This window comes from Giraffa tippelskirchi, chromosome X (genome assembly GCF_054371585.1).
Source record: "Giraffa tippelskirchi isolate mGirTip1 chromosome X, T2T-mGirTip1v1.2.pri, whole genome shotgun sequence".
NCBI classification, from domain to species: Eukaryota; Metazoa; Chordata; class Mammalia; order Artiodactyla; family Giraffidae; genus Giraffa; species Giraffa tippelskirchi.
The window spans coordinates 89,943,466-89,964,449 of NC_137289.1; the positions used below are offsets into that span (position 1 = coordinate 89,943,466).

The 20,984-nt window shown below is 47.1% G+C and overlaps 1 protein-coding gene across 3 annotated transcripts; it reads left to right on the forward strand.

Annotated features, from left to right (window-relative positions):
• Positions 1-883: 883 nt before the first annotated feature.
• Positions 884-7,381, forward strand: PJA1 (praja ring finger ubiquitin ligase 1). Of its 3 annotated transcripts, none has more exons than XM_081566896.1 (2): positions 884-1,065; positions 3,359-7,381. In XM_081566896.1, the coding sequence occupies exon 2, from the start codon at positions 3,426-3,428 to the stop codon at positions 5,145-5,147; it is 1,722 nt and encodes a 573-aa protein (XP_081423022.1). In that variant the 5' UTR covers positions 884-1,065; positions 3,359-3,425; the 3' UTR covers positions 5,148-7,381. The 3 variants fall into 3 exon arrangements, with proteins under 3 accessions (XP_081423022.1, XP_081423021.1, XP_081423023.1); XM_081566895.1 differs by having other exon boundaries at positions 884-997; XM_081566897.1 differs by lacking the exon at positions 884-1,065 and having other exon boundaries at positions 3,261-3,553; positions 4,118-7,381.
• Positions 7,382-20,984: the final 13,603 nt, after the last annotated feature.

The following is a 20,984-nucleotide window of genomic DNA, read 5'->3' on the forward strand; positions in this document are numbered from 1 at the left end:
GATTTATTTCTGCCCCCCCTCCCGTTTTAACGTACTTTCTTGTTGACTCTCATCCCATTTCTGCGTTTTTTAAGAATGAATTTTTCTCTTTGTTCTACATGCTATTTCTTCAATGGTTTGAAAGTTATACATCCTATTTCTATTCTGTTATTACCCCCAAAACTCCTTGTTCTTCTATTATGCATTTTATTCCCAGTAAAGAACAAAGCTTTGCTATTGTCATGAACAAAGGTAAGTCTTACATTTGATGCAAGTATTAGAGATATATGTAAAGTGCAATATAATAAAAAAAGACTTTGGAGTTTGGTAAAATTGTGTAAGTCCAAAAGGCATAGCTATAATATTTTTAAAGGGCAATGCAATTACAAGAATGTGAAGCTATGTTGTGCTGCAATGACTGATCATTTCTTCTGGATAGAGAAGCTCGATTAACAGCAACAAATTGTATGATAAACAATCCAGTTTGCTTCAACCACCAGGTTAAAATTTTTTCTGCTGACCACAACCCTAAATACAGTGATACTTCCACTACAAACCATAACATAGAACATAGGATAGGGTATATTAATATGATTACTTTCACATCGGAATGAATCAGAAGGATTTTGCAGATTTCACTTTATATCAGACTGCAAGGACAGCAACCACACAAACCCCAGAACAGAAGGGTATGTGACTAAATGTTTAACATTTGTTACAGCTGGCTGTTGGTTACATTTTTCGCTGTCCTTTTCTGTATCCTTGACGATTTCATCATTTCAAATGAAATAATGCTTTCGGGCCCACCCTGATTTGTTGAGAGCAGCTGCCGCCCCCGCCACATCAAGGGGGCGGGCCTCCGCGACGCCACAATCACTTCCGCCGCCGCAGTCGCGCCTGCCTCACTGCTGTCTGGAGGGGGAGGAGCTCGAGCCCCAGGAGCAGCGGCTCTGGCGGTCGTGGCGGTTGGAGGTCCTAGAGATCTGTTTTTCCCGGGAGCGTGCGGGGTCGCGACTGGGTGAGTGAAAGACTTTATTTCCTCGCTCTCTTCAGACGTGACGGTGGGGCCAGTGGCCGGGCGTGAGGGTGAGTGGCCAGGCACCAGGGCAAGGATGTGGGGGTGGGGGGCTCTAGCGAACAGATTTTTGGGCTCTCCCCTCGGGAAGGGGTGGGGCGGACGCGGGACCTGACCAAAGAGGGAGGCCTGTGTCCTCCACTGGCCCGATTTAGGATTCATCCTCCATCCCTGGCTCCTTACGTATGGCCCGGCCCCAGCTCGGGTGCCTTGAGTCGCTGTTCAAGAGAGGAGTGGTGGTCGCGGCCCTCTATGCCTGTCCTCCCCTCTCCTCCTGCCTCCCTTCTTGGCTCCTCTGTGGGGCGATCCGTGGCCTTTCTTTCCCCATTTTGCAGTTGTTTTAATGAATGGTAAAGGATGAAGATTTTTAGGCAAAAATATTGTTCCAGGAAAAGAAATGCTATCAGAAAAACAAATCATTCCCAGGGAAAACTGTATCCCCACACTCCCTTTCTTTTTTCCCCCTTCCCTGCCACATTGGTTTGGAGCTACCATTTAAGCTGATAAACGTTTCCCTCTCTCATTATGACATTGCGGACCCCCTCCCAACCTAGTGTCTTGCGTGCACGCACAGGGACACACACACACACATGACCGTACATACACGGGTGTGTGCACCCGGGTGCACATGCACGCGTGCGTGCACGCGCACACACACACACGCACACACGCATGCCCAAAATCTTCCAGTGCAGCTGCCTTACCGCTGCCCCCCATACTCAAGGTTTCTGAGTGTCCCCTCCTCCCACATGCTTGGACACACATGTACGGACACCCTCTCAGACATTGTCACACTCCCCGGTGCCGTCCCCTGAGAGAGACACAGAACAACTGACAGACACACAGCCTCCCATCCTCCAGTCCCTTTCCTGCCTCTCACCACCTTCCACAAACATACCTCCCCCTTCTCCCTGTGCCTCTGCATGCTCTGGTGAGCATACAACACAACACAACACACACACACACACACACACACACACACCCTCTGTGAGGCCTTACCCCTTGCCTGCCACTGACACACATAAGGATATCCTTGGATTGCTGGCTCCTTTTTCGTACACCACTTACATGCATACTCACCCACACGCTCTTTCACATACCCCTCTCAGGTGCTCCCTGTCTGCTACATATGTCTAGATAGCCTCCTTCGCTGGTCCCTGCCATGCACACACTCACACTCACATAAATCCCTATCTTGGAACATCCCCCCTTCCTGTCACCCCATCCATGAATACAGATGTTCTTTGATTGCTGGTGCCCACCCACCTGCCACATGCATGTCCCTCTCCAGTGCTGTCTCCCCATTGATGCATTTTTTTCACACTGACACTTCTCCATTGTTGCCTCCCATTTTGATGAACACGCACACAAACTGAAGGACACTCCGTCCAATGACACTATATTCCTCCTGGCCTGCCACAGACACATAAACATAGGCATCCCTCCCTAGAGCTCCAGCCATCACACATCAGAACCACATGTGCGTTCTCTTTCTATCATACGTTCACATGCCCCTCTCCTCTGAAGCCACACCATGCCTGTCATTTTCATAACCCATATCCACAATGGGTCTCATTCTGTCTAACAGTCATGCCTTTTCCCATGCTGCTGTCACCTGCCCTTTCCCTCTACAAACACAGGAGTCTTTCCTCTTCATGATTGCTGGTCCCCCTTCCACCTGTCCCTCTCCTCCTGACAGACACTAGGCACTCTCACATACATAGTGATGGTGATCTATATTTTCCACTCTATTCCAATTTGCATTTCTCCTGTATGTCTACAGGGCTCAGAAAAATGCAGGCACCCCATAAAAAAAACCACAGCCATCTTACCTCTTCCCATGTTGGCACAATTCCAGTGTTTCACCCACCTTCTGAACATCCAGTCACCCTCCATCTTCCATCAGATTCTCCCATAAGTCTGGCTTTCCTACAAACCCAGTTTTGTAATCATTTTGCCAACATTACAAATGTGTTCCAGGTCTACACCTGACAGTCACTTGAATACTATTCCAGGCCTTACAAGAAAGTGAAACTAATTTTAAAGGCCCCTTATTCTTTTTTTTTTACCTGTTGAAGTGAAAATAAATCTCCCTGCTCCTTTATTCTGAACTGATTTGACCTTTCCATCTCCAAAGCGTGTGCAGGGAGCAGGAGCCTTCCCACTCAATCCCCAGCCATATTGGAAGCCCTCCTAAATAGAGCAAATGGGTCAGGAATCTAGCAAGCCTATCTGGCCCAAGCCAGCAGGCGAGTATCAGTCCAATACAGGCAGGAGGTATGGAAGAAGGTATGCTTATGTCAGTTTCAGGCCATCCACGAGCCAGCAAGAAAGGATTTCCAGCCAGAGAAAGACGTCATCCGAAGTCCCAATGCACAGATCAGCCCCCAGTCAAACCACCAAGAGGAGCCGATCACCGTTTTCCACCACTCGTCGTAGTTGGGATGACAGCGAGAGCTCAGGAACCAGCCTGAATGCTGATAATGAGGACTACTCCAGGTACCCGCCCAGAGAGTACAGGGCTTCAGGGAGCAGAAGAGGAATGGCTTATGGACATGTTGACTGTTTCGGGGCGGATGATAGCGAGGAGGAGGGGGCTGGGCCTGTTGAGCGAGTGCCAGTGAGAGGGAAAACTGGCAAGTTTAAAGATGATAAGCTGTATGACCCGGAGAAGGGGGCAAGGTCTCTGGCTGGGGTGGCCCCACAGTTCTCTAGTTTTAACCATGACGTGAGAGAGGAGCTTGACAAGTTAGACCCAGCCCCTGCAGCACGGTCCTCTGCTAGCAGAGCTGAGTTCCTGCAGCCAAATAGCATGGCCTCTCAGCCATCTTCTGCTGAAGGCAAGGTGGTCACAAACAGCAACAACCTGGAGAGGGAGAGACAGGAGCCGAATTTACCTGCGTGTCCCAGCAGGGCTCCTGTGAGTATTTGTGGTGGGGAAAACACTCCAAAGAGCGCAGAGGAACCGGTGGTGAGGCCCAAAATCAGAAATCTGGCAAGTCCCAACTGCGTGAAACCAAAAATCTTTTTTGATACCGATGATGATGATGATATGCCACATAGCACTTCCAGGTGGAGGGAGACTGCCAGCGCTGATGAAGGCCACTTGGATGGCCTGGCAAGAAGGAGCAGAGGTGAGGGTTCAAGTGGCTACCCTGAGCCGAAGTACCCCGAAGACAAGAGGGAAGCCAGGAGTGACCAAGTGAAGCCCGAAAAGGTGCCTAGACGGCGACGAACCATGGCCGACCCCGATTTCTGGACATACAGTGATGACTACTACAGATACTTTGAAGAAGACTCTGACAGTGACAAAGAGTGGACTGCGGCTCTGCGTCGCAAGTATCGTGGTCGGGAGCAAAATCTGTCATCCAGCGGCGAGAGCTGGGAGACTCTGCCGGGAAAAGAAGAGCTTGAAGCCGAGCAAGCCAGAGTGAATGCCAGTGCTGGTGCCACTGCTGGCAGCAGTGGCGGCAATGAGCTTGAAGAAGTTCGAGGGCCATCTCTCCAGGAAGAGGAAAGGGCGTCCCCCGAAGAAGGAGAAGTTTCTTGGCTCCAGTACAATGAAAATGAGAGCAGCAGTGAGGGGGATAATGATTCTGGTCAGGAGTTTCTGCAGCCTGGCGTCTTCATGCTGGATGGCAACAACAACCTTGAAGATGACTCCAGTGTCAGTGAAGACCTTGAAGTGGATTGGAGCCTCTTCGATGGGTTCGCGGATGGGTTGGGAGTGGCTGAAGCCATTTCCTACGTGGATCCTCAGTTCCTCACATACATGGCACTTGAAGAACGCCTGGCCCAGGCAATGGAAACTGCCCTGGCACATTTGGAGTCTCTGGCGGTGGATGTGGAGGTGGCCAATCCACCAGCCAGCAAAGAGAGCATCGATACTCTTCCTGAGATCCTGATCACGGAAGATCACAGCGCGGTGGGGCAGGAGATGTGTTGCCCCATCTGTTGCAGTGAATATGCGAAGGGGGAGGTGGCGACGGAGCTGCCATGCCACCACTATTTCCACAAGCCTTGCGTGTCCATCTGGCTTCAGAAGTCAGGCACCTGCCCTGTGTGCCGCTGCATGTTCCCTCCCCCACTTTAAGACCAAGGCTTTTTACTCCTGGTCTGATGATTTTCCCCATCTGAAACCCACAATACTGCAGGAGCCCTCTCCAAATTAACCATTGCAACGAAATCAATCAGTCAATTAATCTCCACCTGTTGATTCCTTGTGATTATTTCCAGTGTGAAAATGATTGTGTATGATTGCATTAAAAAAATCATACTGTGTTTTAGAGGTTAGAAAGGGAAAACCAAATTTTCTAAGTGCTACTTGAGATTGCAGCAAGAAGATGCATTTTCTAACCTGAGCAGTGAAATGTTGCATTTTTTTTCAGTAGAATATGTTGCTGTTGATTGTAACGTCAAGTTTATCTGTTAAATTTGTCCAAGAGGCATCATCATTTCTGTTGCATGTTATGGGTTAATGTTCCTGTAATTGCAGTGCCGTAAAAGCTTATTAAAGTTCTCCTTTTGGTTTTACATGGTATAGTGGAATTGTTTGGTTTCGTCTAAAACCGTGATACTAAGTGACTTTATAATTGATCTATTGCATTTGCCTCCCAAATAGGGTTTTTTGGTGTTCCCACTAGGAAAAAAAAAATAGTTTCACTGGAAATACTGACTCCAACAACAACAAAAGTAAGGGTAATTATTTCTAAAAGTAGGAGTAAAGTGTATGGCTGTTGAACTACTAAAGGGGCAAAGTTTGAGTAAAGAATATTATGTCAGTCTATGAGAAGGAAAGAAACAGTTAAAAAGCATAGTAAAAATAATGATGGTAGGAACACATCCAAACAGACTGTAGAGGTGAAGGAGTTAAAATCCTCTTTTAGAAAATAGCAAGTCTCAGAAAGTAAAGCAAGTCTCAGAGGGAATGGGTAAAAACTAATACTGTATGCTGATTGTATACATTAACATAGTGACACAAAAGGAACAGAGAAATATATGCGAGACAAGTACTATGAAAAACAGAGGTACCCACCCACACAAAGTGAACAGGTTTGAACCTTTGGCCATATTGGCTTCAGATCTCTCTCACTCTCCAATGAATATACATTTTCAGGTGCAGGTGAAGAACTTCACCTGTTATTTTTACCTTCTTCCACAGAGGTAAGCACTGTCCAGGAAATGGTGTGTTTACTTCTTGTCTACCTTTTTTGAAGTGTGTGCGTGCATGTGTATTTGTGTACATATGTATCTATATGTGTGTATGTATCTCGGTAACCAATATAGAGTTTTTTAAATGGACATAATTGCTAAAATGTATCATTTTGCAGCTTTATTTTTTTCACTCAACATTGTTTCTGAGATTTAGTCATTTTGATACATGCCTTTTAACTGCTGTATACTAAATATTCCATTGTACACTTACCACAAGTTATTTATCTATTCTCTCACTGGTGGACATTTAGTTTCTTCCCAGTGTTTTGCAGCAGTGAACATAATTAAAAGATGTTCCTCTGTACACATGTGTGAATTTCTTTAGGGGTAAGTACATGGAGGTAAAATTTGGGCATCTTAGGGTTAGAGCATCTTCATTCTAACTAGGTATTGCCAAATTGCTCTCCTAAGTGATTGTACTAATTGAAACTTCTCCCAACAATTTGAGAGCTGTTTTCAGCATCAACAGCTTGGCTATTGCTAATGATCAACCTCACTGGCAATCAGTGCTGTGTAAATTAACGCGACAATGAAACTGATTGTGTCCATCAGAAAGTGATAGTTTTTCTTCATGATAATATCTAGTTTGGGCTACAAAGAGAAGAAATGGCAGCACTCGTGCTGTGGGTGTGAACGTAACAATAGCAGCCTTTTCAGGGCAGTTTGGGGAGTAGCCTGGTTTCAAAATGTAAAGTGATGCATGTCCCTGAGAGCAAGTTAGATATTTTAGTTGTATGGAGTTAATACTATGCAGCAGTTAAAAATGGTATGCACTGATATAGAAAGATCTCCAAGACATAATGTTAAGTAAAAAAAGCATATTGTGGAGCAATATGTACAATCTTGATGTATTGATAAAATAAAACCTTACAAAACCAAACTATATATGAAAATGCATAAAAGTGTCTGGAAGGCTACAAACCTGATGGCAGTGGTTGTCTCTGGGGAGGAAAAGGAGCTTGGAAGAAAGTAGTAAGGAATGGGGCTTTTTTTTAAGTTAATCTGCTTGATATTTTTTTCTGTGTCAGTGTTTTTCCATGACTGTTAACAAAATAAGTCAAATCAAAAAAGTTTCCAATTGATAAAAAATAAAGGATTTTTCTCTCACTGCAAGCACGGAAACCTGTGGTGGAAGCCACAGTTCTTTTTTTTCTGCAACTGGTCAAGCTGCTATTTATAACTTCGTCTCCCAGTCATTCTGTGTTCCCCCTTGGCCTTCAGCCAGCACATCAGCTGTCATGGTGTCTCAGAAGTCTGCAACCTTGGGGGCCCCCATTGGGTGGGGTTGTGGTAGTTGCTGCTGCTGCTGCTAAGTCGTCTCAGTCGTGTCCGACTCTGTGCGACCCCATAGACAGAAGCCCACCAGGCTCCCCCATCCCTGGGATTCTCCAGGCAAGAGTACTGGAGTGGGGTGCCATTGCCTTCTCCGTGTGGTAGTTGGCCTAACATTAGCCTTTGCGGTGTCCTGACTGGCACCACACAAGGAGATGTGTTAAGAACCCCCTTAGGTCCTGGTTGCCTTCCTCCCTGCTCCTTGTGGAGCAGCAGCCCCAATTTCCCTTAGTCAGCCTTGGTACATCCATGGAAAGGGACCTCTCCCCAGGGCCTGTCTGAGGAGCCTATCACTGTGGAGGGTCATGCCAGAGGTGAGACTCTCCTAACTGGAGACACCAACAAGGCCTGAGACCCAGGCCCAGGGCCCACACAGTGTGAGCTGACACCTCAGTCTCAGCACAAAAGACCCTTATGCCTGTTTGGAGGGACGAAAGCAGAGGAGCCCAGGTCTTGAAGCATTTGTTCCTGTGCTGCTGTGGTGCTGAGGGTGGTGGTGGCCCAGGGTGCAGGATTGGTCCTGCCCTTGGCTGCCCATTTCCCTTGTTCCTGCCAGTTTCTAACCCTCTATCCTCTCTGACAATTCCCCAAGCTTCCCCATAGCTTTCCAATAAAACCATTCTGCTTAAATTAACTAAAGTTGATTTCTGTTGTTTGTAACTAAGAACCCCAAATGGCACACTTATCAACACCATAGCCCACTTTGGGCCTGTTTTCCTAGTCATACAAGACACCCCAAATGACTAAGGGTCAGGTGATTTCAATTTACAGTGCTGCTGCTGCTGTTCTTGAGTCACTAATCATGTCTGAATCTTTGTGACCCCATGGACTGTAGCCCTCCAGGCTCCTCTGTCCTTGGGGTTCTCCAGGCAAGAATACTGGAGTGGGTTGCCATTTCCTTCTCCAGGAGATCTTCCCAACCCAGAGATTGAATGCTCATCTCCTGCTTGGCAGGTAGATTCTTTACCACTGACCTGGGAAGCCCTTGTTTACAGGTCAGTGAACCCCTTATTGGCACTTCCTGCTGTGGTTCTAGAACAGTAGGCCTTGGGGACCACTACACACAAAGCAGTTATATTTGAGGGTAAGTTATTTGGTGTATTCATCGAAGGTGCTACCCATCACACTGGACATCTTGGTTTCCTGGATGTGAAATAAATAGCCTCCCATTTTGGTCACTGATTTGGAGCAGAAACCACTTCATCTTGCAAGAGAGCACCTCAGCTTCCTGAGGTGGTCCCCACAACTGATGCTACTGCTGAGCCATCATAAGGCTTTTCCTTGCTCTAAGGCACAACCTTCTCTCACCCTCTGTTCCAGCTAGATCCTTCTATTAATTCATTTGTGTCTGGATCTCTGACCTGAAATGTCCTTCCCAGCCCTATCCATTCCATCTACTCTCTAATAAGCCCTGTTCACCTGCCAGTTCCTGAAAAGATTATTTTTTGATGGCCCTAGCTCCTTTCCTCTCTGCATTCTATCCCTGTGAGTCCTCGTGGTCAGGAGCTCTCTGTGTCTGACTCATTTCCATAGTTCCAGCACTCAGTACCAGAAACCTTTGCTGACAGAATGAATGAGTCCCTCCACCAAGGTAGGCTCAGAGCAGGGGCTATGTTCAGAGACGCGGGGAGGTGTCTCAGGGAGCTGACCCCAACCGACTGGTGCATGTGACCTGGCTTCAACCCCACCCCACCCACAGCCTCTTCAGGCCCCGTCCCCTCCTTTTCCCCTTCATCCCCATTGGCCACTCCTCCTTACACCCTTTGTCCCACTTTCTGTTTGTCCTGGTATGGAGAAAGTCAGGTTCTGGGACCCTTGAGCAATACTTTCAGCCTGCCGTGGCATTGACATCTGCAGAATGAGACTTTGCTGCAGGTTTCTGCTGACCCCTGCATGCCTCTTATACTATTTCTGCCCTCTGGACCTTGCTATCCCAAAGAGAGATGGAGAATGTTAGTGAGGCTTTATAATCTCTGCCATTTGGATAAGATTTCCCCAGACCTCTTTATACTCAGTGATGTCCCTGGACCCTCCTGTCAACCCCCGGAGGTGAATTGTCAGGAGACCAAGGTTCAGAAGGGAGAGCAGGAGTACGTGTGCACGGCAAGGATGTCTTTTCTGTGCCTGGCCCGGTCTCAATGTGGTGAGGAGCGGGTAGGGGTCTTGTCCTCAGCATAAAAGTCCAGCCTGGTTCCAGTTTGACCCCATTCAGGGATGCTGGCCACAGGCAATCCAGGCTGTCAGCCTCCCAACAGCTCAGTGAGGAATCAGGCAAGACAAATCTGGGGGCGCCCAGACAGGAGGACACTAGGCTTTTCGATGGGAGGAAGAGGAGAAACAAGACCCAGACTGTAGAGGAGTTCTTCCACAGCAGCTAAGGACTAGGAGACAGGAACCGCTTACAGAGAGTTGGAGGAATATGGCCCAAGCAGTGCCTGGGAGCCAGTCTGAATGACAGAAGGTAGGGACTGAGCACCAAACACATGAAGACAAATGTCCAGGGATCTAGAGGAAGCAAGCCCAGGGCTAAAGCTTAGCCCTTCCCTGAGAAAGCTCATAGTCTAGGCTGGGAAACAGATATGTAAAGAGAGGCTTACAGTCTACTGTGCAAAGCACTGTGTGGAGGCAAACCTGGGGTGACCGGCAAGAGTTATCCCATGGAGGCAAAGAGCTGTGCTGGCTGTGCTAGGCAGGGGGCGCTGGTCCTTGTAGGAATCCTGGATGAAACCACTCAAAGCATGAACAGGCATTAGGAAGATGAAGAAAGGAGGGAAGGAGGGTAGGATGGGCCCTTTTCAGTGTCGTCTATCGGTGGGAGTGTCAATAGGTTAGTTTGAAAGCCTCTTTAGTGAAATATGGGCTTTCCTGGTGGCTCAGATGGTAAAGAATCTGCCTGCAATGCAGGAGACCTGAGTTTGATCCCTGAATTGGGAAGATCCCCTGGAAAAGGGAATAGCAACCCACTCCAGTGTTCTTGCCTGGAGAATCCCATGGACAGAGGAGCTGGAGGGGTTACAGTCCATGGGGCCACAAAGAGTAGGACACGACTGAACACTTTCACTTTAGTGAAATATATTAACATTTAAAATCCTCATGCTTTCTGATCCAGCAGCTCCACTAGTAGAATTTCTCCTCCATGAGCAAACACACAAGGTTTGTTTGTACAAGGATATTTATTGTTGCATTGTTTGTAGTAGCAAGAAACCAGAAAGCATGTCAATGTCCATCACTAGGGGCCTGGTTAAATAAATTATGGCACAGCTATCGGGTGCTTTGCTAGACAGCATGAGGCAGACCTACAGCTATTGCAGTGCGAGTATCCCAAAACCAAGAAGTTACAAGTGAGTCATAGAAGTGGGCACAGTTACCAGGCATGTTTCACAGAGGATACATGCATGTCAGTGCTTTCCTGTACATAGACTGTCTCTGGAAAGATACACAAGAAACCGGCACTGAGGTCAGGGGCGAGGAGCCCCATCCTTTACTGTATGCCCTTTGTCCCTTTGGAGTTTTTGTTAATTTGATATTTTTAAACCCTTGTATAAATGAACAATAGAGAGAAAAGAGGGAGGGAGGCAGGAGGGCAGAGACCTCTGGTGAAGGCAACTGAATGAACAAAGTCACGGGCATGACATAGCAAGGTGTCATAGCCCCCTCAGGAACCAGAAACTTCAGTGTAAGCAAGCCTTATCGAGAGAAGAACCGCAAGTTCAGCTGAGGACACAGTGTGGGGCTGGAGGGTGGCCCAGCACCTAAAGCATGTCCACTAACATCTCAGGTATGTAAAAGAGATGTCCAGATTGTATATGTGCGTAACAGAGGCCCTATCAGGAAATCTACCTCAGCCATCATGTTAGCTAACAGTGGTAGGATTACAGGTAATTTTAATTTTCTTTCCCTTTTGAGGGCATTTCTCAAATTCTCTTCAGCAAGCAGGTGATCAGAGCAAAAAGGGAAAAACGAAACTGGAATGTTCCTAGAATTCTGACTCAAGCCTCTCAAAGCTGGCTCTTCCTGATGGAGGCCAGGCAGGCTTCGGGCAGTTCAGGCTAGCGAGAAACCAGGGCATTTGGAGTCAGGCCTTCGTCAGAAACAATTTTCATGCTAATTCACTGTGAGTGGTGAGCAAGGCACACACCCTTTCTCAGCCTTGGTTTGCTTATTTATAAAATGGGACAAAAGAATCCCTATCTCAAAGGGTGGCTGGAATGAGCAAAGGAAATAACAGATGGACAGAATACACTACACTATATAAGCATAAGGGGATGGTTGTTATCGGTTGTTATCATTTCTCCTGGCTTTTTTTTTTTTTTTTGCTGGAGCTGCAGGAGCCTGGGGCTCAGAAGAAAAGCCACTACTCCCTGGGTAGAAAGAATGCCCCCACATACATCATTCTCTCTTCAGCAACTGAGCAAGGCTGACTCCGGATGCCTGGCCCTGGTCTGGAGAAAAATACTTAGCAGGAGTCCAACATTCCCTTTGGAAGCAGAGTGCGGTGAGATGGGGGAGGAGGAGGAAGCAAAATGTTTGCTATTTTTTTTCTGTGCAATTGACTCTGCTGGCCGAGGCCCTTTGCTAACCACTGTCTGTATGCACAGATGGCGGCTGAGCCCCTCTAGTGAAGGGCTTGGCTTCCTGTTGAGCATGCCCACCCCATCCAGGCCCGCTGAGGAATGTGGGCTGGTCCCAGCTGGATGGGCTCTGTGTCTGCCCTGGCCCCTCCCTGAGCCCTGGCCTGACCCCTCCTCAGGCCTGGATGAAGGAGCTTCTGTGTCCTGGGGCCCTGCTTGATTAGGCATGGTTGCTGCACTGACTCCTCCCTCACAGGCTGGGCACCGGGAAAGAAAAGCCTGAGGCTTGCCCTGAGTCCTCCCAGCTAAGAGTGAAGCTCTTCTGGGTCTGTGGGAGTCGGAAGTTCCCACTGGTCTCTTTGTCCTTAAGTGAAGGGGTCCCAGAGTGACAGGTTCAGGCTGGCGAGGGTGGGAGCTTCTTTGTTTGGGCTCTTAGTGAAAGCCTAGACCATATACCTGCATATCTGATGGACCCCCAATCCTGATCCTGTGTGGGTTCTGCAGAAGTGAAGCTTCTTTCATTGGCTGCAGGCAGGTAGAGGGATAAGGCCCGTGGTCACCAAAGTGTATCATTAGAGTGTTAAAAAGTACCTTCCTTCACGGCCATGGGTGGGGGGCTGGGGCTTTGTCTTTTCTGTTTTTATTTTTTCTCTTCTCTGCATTTAAATCTACTTGTTAGGTCTGGTCCTTGAGTGAGTCACTTCACCACTCTGGGCCTCAGCTTTTTTCACCAGTAAAATGGGACAATAACCTCATGGGACCACTGTGAAGAGGACATGAGGGACTAGTGTGGTGGCCATATATAGAAGACCCTCTAGAAGTGGCATTTCTTTCCTATATTTACTAAGCACTTCCTTTTGTGAAACACTGGGGAGTGCAGAGAGACCAAGACCGTCTCTGCCCTCAACAGTTTCAGTGGTTTGAGTCCCCTTGGCTTCTAGTCCAGGTTTAATCTTGAGCCATGATTCTGCAAAGGATTCTAGCCCATCCCCTAGACTCAGGTATTGCTTTGGTCCTATTAGATTTCAAAGCTCAGGCTTCCTCCTGCCTCAGCCCAGCAGCTGGAGCCCACAGCTTAGAGACAGTCCTCCCTGGGCAGCCTGCCAACCTGCTACCAAATACTTCCAGAAGTATTCAATATATTGCACACTTTTCACAACAGCTCTGCAAAGGAGGTACACCGATCACCAGTCTCAGAGATACCTGATTTCAGGTCCCAGGTGTGCATTTCACTTACTCTGTGATCTTGGGCAAGTGCCTTAACCTGTCCATGCCTCAGTTTTCTCATCAGTGAAATGAAAGTTCCATAATAGTAGCTCCCTTTGAGGGGCAGTTAAAAGTGCTGAAAACAGTGCCTGATGCATATTAAGCTTTCAAAACCTGTTAACTGCTACCCTTAGGAAACTAAGGCTCGATCAGGAAAATGACCTGCTCAAGGCCACACAACTAGGAAATGGCAGAGCTGGGGCTGGTACCCAAACCTTACTGATAGTAACAAATCTACCACCCTTTGCCTCCTACCCTTTGGATTTCTGGATTCTTCACCTGGATTTATTACGTCAGGCCTCTGCCAGCTAATCAGGACTGTGCTGGATTTCCTATGTGGACTTCCTTGCAGGGCCTTTGCAAGCACCTCCTGCCTCCCAGGCAGGCCTCCCTCTGGGCTCCAATAATTTGGTTTATCATCAGGCCCTGCTTCACTCCATACTTTAAATAATAAAATTAACCATGCTAATAGAACACTGTGCTTGCACTTTAAAATATATATAAATATTAAAATACATAAAAAATGGGTATCAATCCTCATAGTAGCCCTACGAGGTAGGTGCTATCGTTACTCCCATTTTCCATGTGAGAAAACCAAAGCACAGACAGATTAAGTGATTTGCCTGAGGCCTCACATCTATGAGTGGTAGAGCCAGAAATCAAACCCAGGCACTGCTTTTAACTGTTCTGCTCAGTGGGAAGAGTTTTGGAAACTGGTTCATCCAGGGAGCCCCATCCCACTGCAGTGAACTTAGACATGTCAGGCACAAAACTCCATGGGAGCACGAGCCAGTCAGAGTTGTTCACAGCTGAATAGTCAATGACTAGAGCACAGTGCATGGCACATGGTAGACGCTTATGAAATCGTTGCTCAATGAGTGAATGAATGAATGAATGAGAGAGTGGTGGCCATGGGGAGTGAGAGTAGGGACAGATTCAAGAGATAAGAGGGAAAACTGACCAGATTAGGAAACTGATCCAATTGGGGGGGTATGAGGAAGTCTTGGATGACTCCCAAGATTTAGGCTTTTGGGTGACTAGATGGTGAGGTCATTTACTAAGATAAGAACCCTATGGGAGGGACAGAATGCAGGGGTGGGGAGAATGGCATTGATGAATTCAGTTTAGGATGTCAAGTTTGAGGTGCCTTTGAGACATGCCAGGGGATGTCCAGGAGGCTGTTGGATGCAAGGCTCCAAACTTAGAAGAGGGATTTGGGCCTTTGCCCAGCCCCCTCCCGTTGCCCCACCCCCTTCAATCATACTCTAAACCTCTGGCCCAGCGGCCTTTACTCTTCCTACTGGGAAGGAAAGGAAGGAATCTTTGATGGTGGGAATGGCGTGTGTGTGGGGGGTGCTTTTCTAAGCCAAACAAACGCATACACAGTGACTGCTTGTTGAGGATCAGCTTGCCTGGCTCTGGGCACATGTCGGCTGGCTTCCAGGGTGGACCCCCCTCCCACCACCCGCCAGCCCCTGCCGCCTGTTCCCTGCCAAGGTGAGCTCTGACAGGGCGACTTGTCATCTTTTCAACACCTCATTTTTCCCTCCTTACTCACTGCCCGGGGAGAAGTCCTTCCTGTTTGCACACCTCGGGGGGCTAGGCCAGGAGGAGGAACAAAAACAGCCTTCATGGTGCAGGGGGAGGGGAGGGCAAAGGGAGAGGACTCAGGGAGAGGAAGAGAGGGAAGACATGGAGGGGAGGAGGAGGGGAAAAACGAGAAGGTTACAGACTCAGCTCCTGCCTCCCCTCAGCCAGCCCATCACACACACACACAGACTTCCCTCATGGAGTCCTGGCACTAGGGAGGCTCATCCCCAAGTCACCTAAGGAGATGAGGATCCAAGCTGGCTTTAGAAACTAGCTATCCCATCTTCCCTACCTCCAGCCCAGGTTTGGGCCTGGAGTTGCACAATTCAGAATCTCCCGGCTCTGTCTCCACCCCAACCCCCTGCTCCCTCACCCCGTATCTCTGGGGGTCCAGCTCAGTGGGTCTGCACCCCCGGCCCCAGGCCCCAGGCTCCTGTACCCCCATCCCCTCTCCCCTCCTGAGAGCCCCGCCCCCGTGGGCCGCTGACCTGCAGGTAATCCCCTCCCTTTTTCTCCCCTGGCAGCTCCAGCCCCTTCCAATTAGCCCAGTCTCCGATCTCCTCGGCTGGGAACAGCCATCCCCCACCCCTTCCCTCACTCTGCTCCCACGTGGGGAGCCCCGCTCCCAGGCTGGGCCGCCCCATTCAAGGCGCCCTCCTCCATTGTCCCCGCCTGCCAGTAACGCGGGCCATTAGCATTTCTAAAGCCCACTTCTCCTGGTCGCCGCTTTGGCTCAGCTTGGGCAGAGGAACTTAGCCCTATAGAACAACTAACAATTCCAACTAACCTTCAAGAGCACTTTGGAGTATATAATTCACGTTTCTATATAGCCATTTCATTTGCTTCTCACAACAGCCCTTAGCGGTGGGACACTGACATCCCAAGAAGTTCGGTGATTTGCCCAAGGTCACAAAGTAATTTCTAAAGCCAAGATTTCAACCCAGGTTTGTCTCATGCCAGAGGCCACATTCTTTCCACCACACCACCTTCCCTCTCTGTCAGAATGAGCTTGCTTCTGCTCAGCTGGGCTTTCATAAAAGGTGGGTATGGAGGCTAGATGCTCCTGGGTGATGGTTCCTGGATTCAATCTGCAGGGGAGGTCCTGGGTGGGTTCCCTGCTGCCGCTAACTCAAGGATTCCTAGGTGGTAACACAGCCTGGCTTAAAACACAGCATGGAGAAGTGGTTAAATGCTCTGGAGCCAGATGCTAGGTTCAGATCCTGGTTCTGTGAGGGTGGTTTTAGATAAGTGACTTTGTGCCTCAGTGTTCTCTTCTATACAGTGAGGAGAATAAGAAGGGTACTTACCTCATAAGGTCGTAGTGAGTATTAGTGAGTTAATATGAGTAAAGTACATAGAATAGTACCTGGACATCACTATAGGAGCCTGGTAGCATTATGATGTACTCATCTACAATTCTTCTGAAATCAGGAGCAACATGGTGTGAACAGAGAATAGTTTTATTATCAGATAGCCTAGGATTCAAATCCTGGCTCTGCCATTTACTAGCTGTGTGACTTTGGCTAAATGACTTACCCTCTCTGGGCCTCAGCAATAAAATGGAGATAACCATGGTTCTCACTTTCCAGAGTTGTTATTAAGACTGAGATTTGCCAAGTGCTTTCCCAAAAGGAAGAATGCCGTATACATTTTGTGTTTTAAAATTATTATTAATAATTCTGTTCAAGACCCTATTTAAGATCTTTAAATCCTTTGCTTCTTCTTGCCTCACCTCTGACTCAGAATGCCTGTCATTCCTCCTAGGCTCCAGTTGTTTCCTAGTGTCTGGTCTACTCCAGGACCATGGTAGACAAAGCATTTTCTGAGCTTCCACATGGACACTGAATGTGCTGAAGATAGCCAGAGGCCACCAGGAATTTGCACATTTACACTCCTGTTTTCTAGGTGAGTCCAACACTTGGAAGTTTATAGACTCTGTTTGCAGCTGTTAGTTATGGCATCAGGGCCTCCCTCACAGCCATTCTGGGTCACAGTAGCACAGGGAAGGCTCCACTAAGTCCCACCTTGCAGATGGGGGAAGAAACTTGCCTATACCTCCTGTGGCAAAGAGCTGAGACCAAGTCTTGAAACAATGCTCTCAGGGGTAATGCAGAAACTAAACACCCTTTTTTGTACTCTGGTACCCACTTGCAAAATGTTACTCCTCTAAAATCTTATCCTGGCCTATTTCACCCCTATAAACAAAATCTTGAATCATCACTGAGAAATCATTTCATGAACTGGAAGTAAAATACCTATTTTATTCTACAGACATTTGACCTTGGTGATAAGAAGGTCTGATCACATGAACCACTGCCTTGTCTAACTCAATGAAACTATGAACCATGCCATGTAGGGCCACCCAAGATGGACACATCATGGTGGAGAGTTCTGACAAAACGTGGTCCACTAGAGAACGGAATGACAAACCACTTCAGTATTCTTGCCTTGAGAACCCCATGAACAGTATGAAAAGACAAAAAGATATGACACTGAAGGATGAACTTCCGAGGTCGGTAGATGCCCAATATGCCACTGGAGAAGAGTGGAGAAATAACTCCAGAAAGAATGAAGAGTCGGAGCCAAAGCAAAAACAATGCCCAGTTGTGGATGTGACTGGTGATGGAAGTAAAGTCCAATGCTGTAAAGAACAGTATTGCAAAGGGACCTGGAATGTTAGGTCCATGAATCAAGGTAAGAGAAAAGAAGAGAAGCTAACAGCAAAGGAGAAAAGGAAAGGAAAAGATATAAGCATCTGAATGCAGAGTTCCAAATAATAGCAAGGAGACATAAGAAAGCCTTCCTCAGTGATCAATGCAAAGAAATAGAGGAAAACAATAGAATGAGAAAGACTAGAGATCTCTTCAAGAAAATTAGAGATACCAAGGGAACATTTCATGCAAAGATGGGCACAATAAAGGACAGAAATGGTATGGACCCAACAGAAGCAGAAGATATTAAGAAGAGGTGGCAAGAATACACAGAAGAACTATACAAAAAAGATCTTCATGACCCAGATAACCATGATGGTGTGATCACTCACCTAGAGCCAGACATCCTAGAATGCAAAGTCAAGTGGGTCTTAGGAAGCATCGCTACAAACAAACCTAGAGGAGGTGATGGAATTCCAGTTGAGCTACTTCAAATCCTAAAAGATGAAGCTGTGAAAGTGCTGTGCCCAATATGCAAGCAAATTTGGAAAACTCAGCAGTGGCCACAGGACTCGAAAAGGTCAGTTTTCATTCCAATCCCAAAGAAAGGCAATGCCAAAGAACGTTCAAACTACTGCACAATTGCACTCATCTCATATGCTAGCAAAGTAATGCTCAAAATTTTCCAAGCCAGGCTTTAGCAGTATGTGAACCATGAACATGCGGATGTTCAAGCTGGATTTAGAAAAGGCAGAGGAACCAGAGATCAAATTGCCAACATTCGTTGGATCATTGAGAAACCAAGAGAGTTCCAGAAAAACAAATGCTTCTGCTTTATTGACTCTGCCAAAGCCTTTGACTGTGTGGATCACAACAAACTGTGGAAAATTCTTCAAGAGATGGGAATACCAGACCACCTTACCTGCCTTCTGATAAATCTATATGCAGGTCAAGAAGCAGCAGTTAGAACTGGTCATGGAACAATAGGCTGGTTCCAAATCAGGCAAGAAGTACATCAAGGCTGTATATTGTTACCCTGCTTGTTTAACTTATATGCAGAGTACATCTTGAGAAATGCCGGGCTGGGTGAAACACAAGCTGGAATGAATATTGCCAGGAGAAATATCAATAACCTCAGATACGCAGATGACACCACTCTTATGGCAGAAAGCAAAGAAGAACTAAAGAGCCTCTTGGTTAAAGTGAAAGAGAAGAGTGAAAAAGTTGGCTTAAAACTCAACGTTCAGAAAACTAAGATCATGGCATCTGGTCCCATCACTTCATGGCAAATAGATGGGGAAACAAGGGAAACAGTGACAGACTTTATTTTCTTGGGCTCCAAAATCACTGCGGATGGTGACTGCAGTCATAAAATCAAAAGACACTTGCTTCTTGGAAGAAAAGTTATGACCACCCTAGACAACATATTAAAAAGCAGAGACATTACTTTGCCGACAAAGGTCCATCTAGTCAAAGCTATGGTTTTTCCAGTAGTCATGTATGGATGTGAGAGCTGGACTATAAAGAAAGCTGAGCACTGAAGAATTGATGCTTTTGAACTGTGGTGTTGGAGAAGACTCTTGAGAGTCCCTTAGACTGCAAGGAGATCAAACCAGGCAATCCTGAAGGAAATCAGTCCTGAATATTCATTGGAAGGACTGATGCTGAAGCTGAAACTCCAATACTTTGGCCACCTCATGTGAAGAAGTGACTCACTGGAAAAGATCCTTATACTGGGAAAGATTGAAGGCAGGAAGAGAAGGGTATGACAGAGGATGAGATGGTTGAATGGCATCACCGGTTCAATGGACATGAGTTTGAGCAAGCTCTGGGAGTTGGTGGACATGGAAGCCTAGCGTGCTGTAGTCCATGGGGTCACAAAGAGTCGGACATGACTGAGCGACTTAAATGAACTGAACTAAACTGATCAGAAGGTCACTTTACTCCAATACTAATTTTATACAGGTTATATTTTCTTTAGAAGAATCTTTTTTAATGGGCCAACATTGTTCCAGTTAGATTGTTACTAGTCCAAACCACTTGGAAACGTCCTGGTCTGCTCAACTCTCAGGATCAGAACCATGCCTAAAAAACTTCTCTGGAGGCTCTACGGTTTCAGTTTCAGCCAGTGACTCTGAATGGGGTGGGAAGGCAGGGAGATGGGGGCTGTGGATTACAGAATTCCCAAGAGTGTGTGTAGTTGGTAAAAGTATGTTTGATATGCCCAGTTTTCTCCCATGGTGTAAGATCCATACAGTCAAGCTTCTATCAAAGCCCTTTTGGTTGGTTCCAAAAAAATCTGAGCTGGCCAGGTTTTCTAGAAAGGCAAAGCCTGATCGCTCACTACATCACTGAGCTTGCCTCTGCTCAAACTGCTCTTGTGATTGGAAAGGTGACCAATCTAGACCAATCTATTTGCACAGATTTAGGAGTTTGTCAGTGATAGTCCAAGGCCAAGTCCACTGTTTATGAAGAATAAAGGGCCAAGCTCCAGGCAACCAGGGATATTTCTAGAAAAGGCAGACGAGGCCACAGTTGTATATTCTTGAGAAAGGGGACTCATCACTTATCGGCCTTTATTTTTACTGATAACTAGATACTATGGGTGTGGGGGGGACAGGCAGGGTGTGGGAGTAGAATGTTCCAACTCGAAGGGTCTTTAGGCAAACCTTCTCACTGAAGTCTCCAGAGAAGGTGAGGGGGTTACTCAAGCTTACCAGTGACTTTGCATCAGCACCAAGAGAAGAACCGGGGTCTCTGAACCCCCAAGTCAGCATCCTTTCTGCCCCCGCCCCTCACAGTGCACTATCTCCCCCCACTCTGGGTTACTTCAGTTACCTCCATCCCACGGGTTCCTCAGACCCACGGTCTGAGGATATATGCTGTTCAGTTTGGTAGCGCCCAGGTTGGATGTGCTGGAAATGTAAAATACACACTGGATTTGGAAGACTGACTGTGAAAAGAGAAAGTAAAAGATCTCATTAATAATTCTTACATTGATTACTTGTTGAAATGATAATATTTTATATATAGTGAGTGAAATAGGACATTATTAAAATTCATTTAACTTTCTTGTTTTACTTTTTAAACCTAGCTACTAGAACATTTCATACATGGCTTGCATTATATTTCTATTGGACAGCAATGTGCTAAATCTCCAGCAGCAGTAACCATCCTGTCAGTTCTGAAGAAATGCTTGGATAGGGCAGGATAGGTAATGGAGGAATGTCCCAACTGATGCAAGGAGCCAGGGTCCACACCAGCAGGCAGGAAGGCTTGCAAGCCCGAGTCAGAATCTAGGCTAGA

Excerpts from the sequence above, each read along its gene's own strand:
- PJA1 (XM_081566896.1), top strand. The coding sequence starts at position 3,426 with ATGCACAGATCAGCCCCCAGTCAAACCACCAAGAGGAGCCGATCACCG.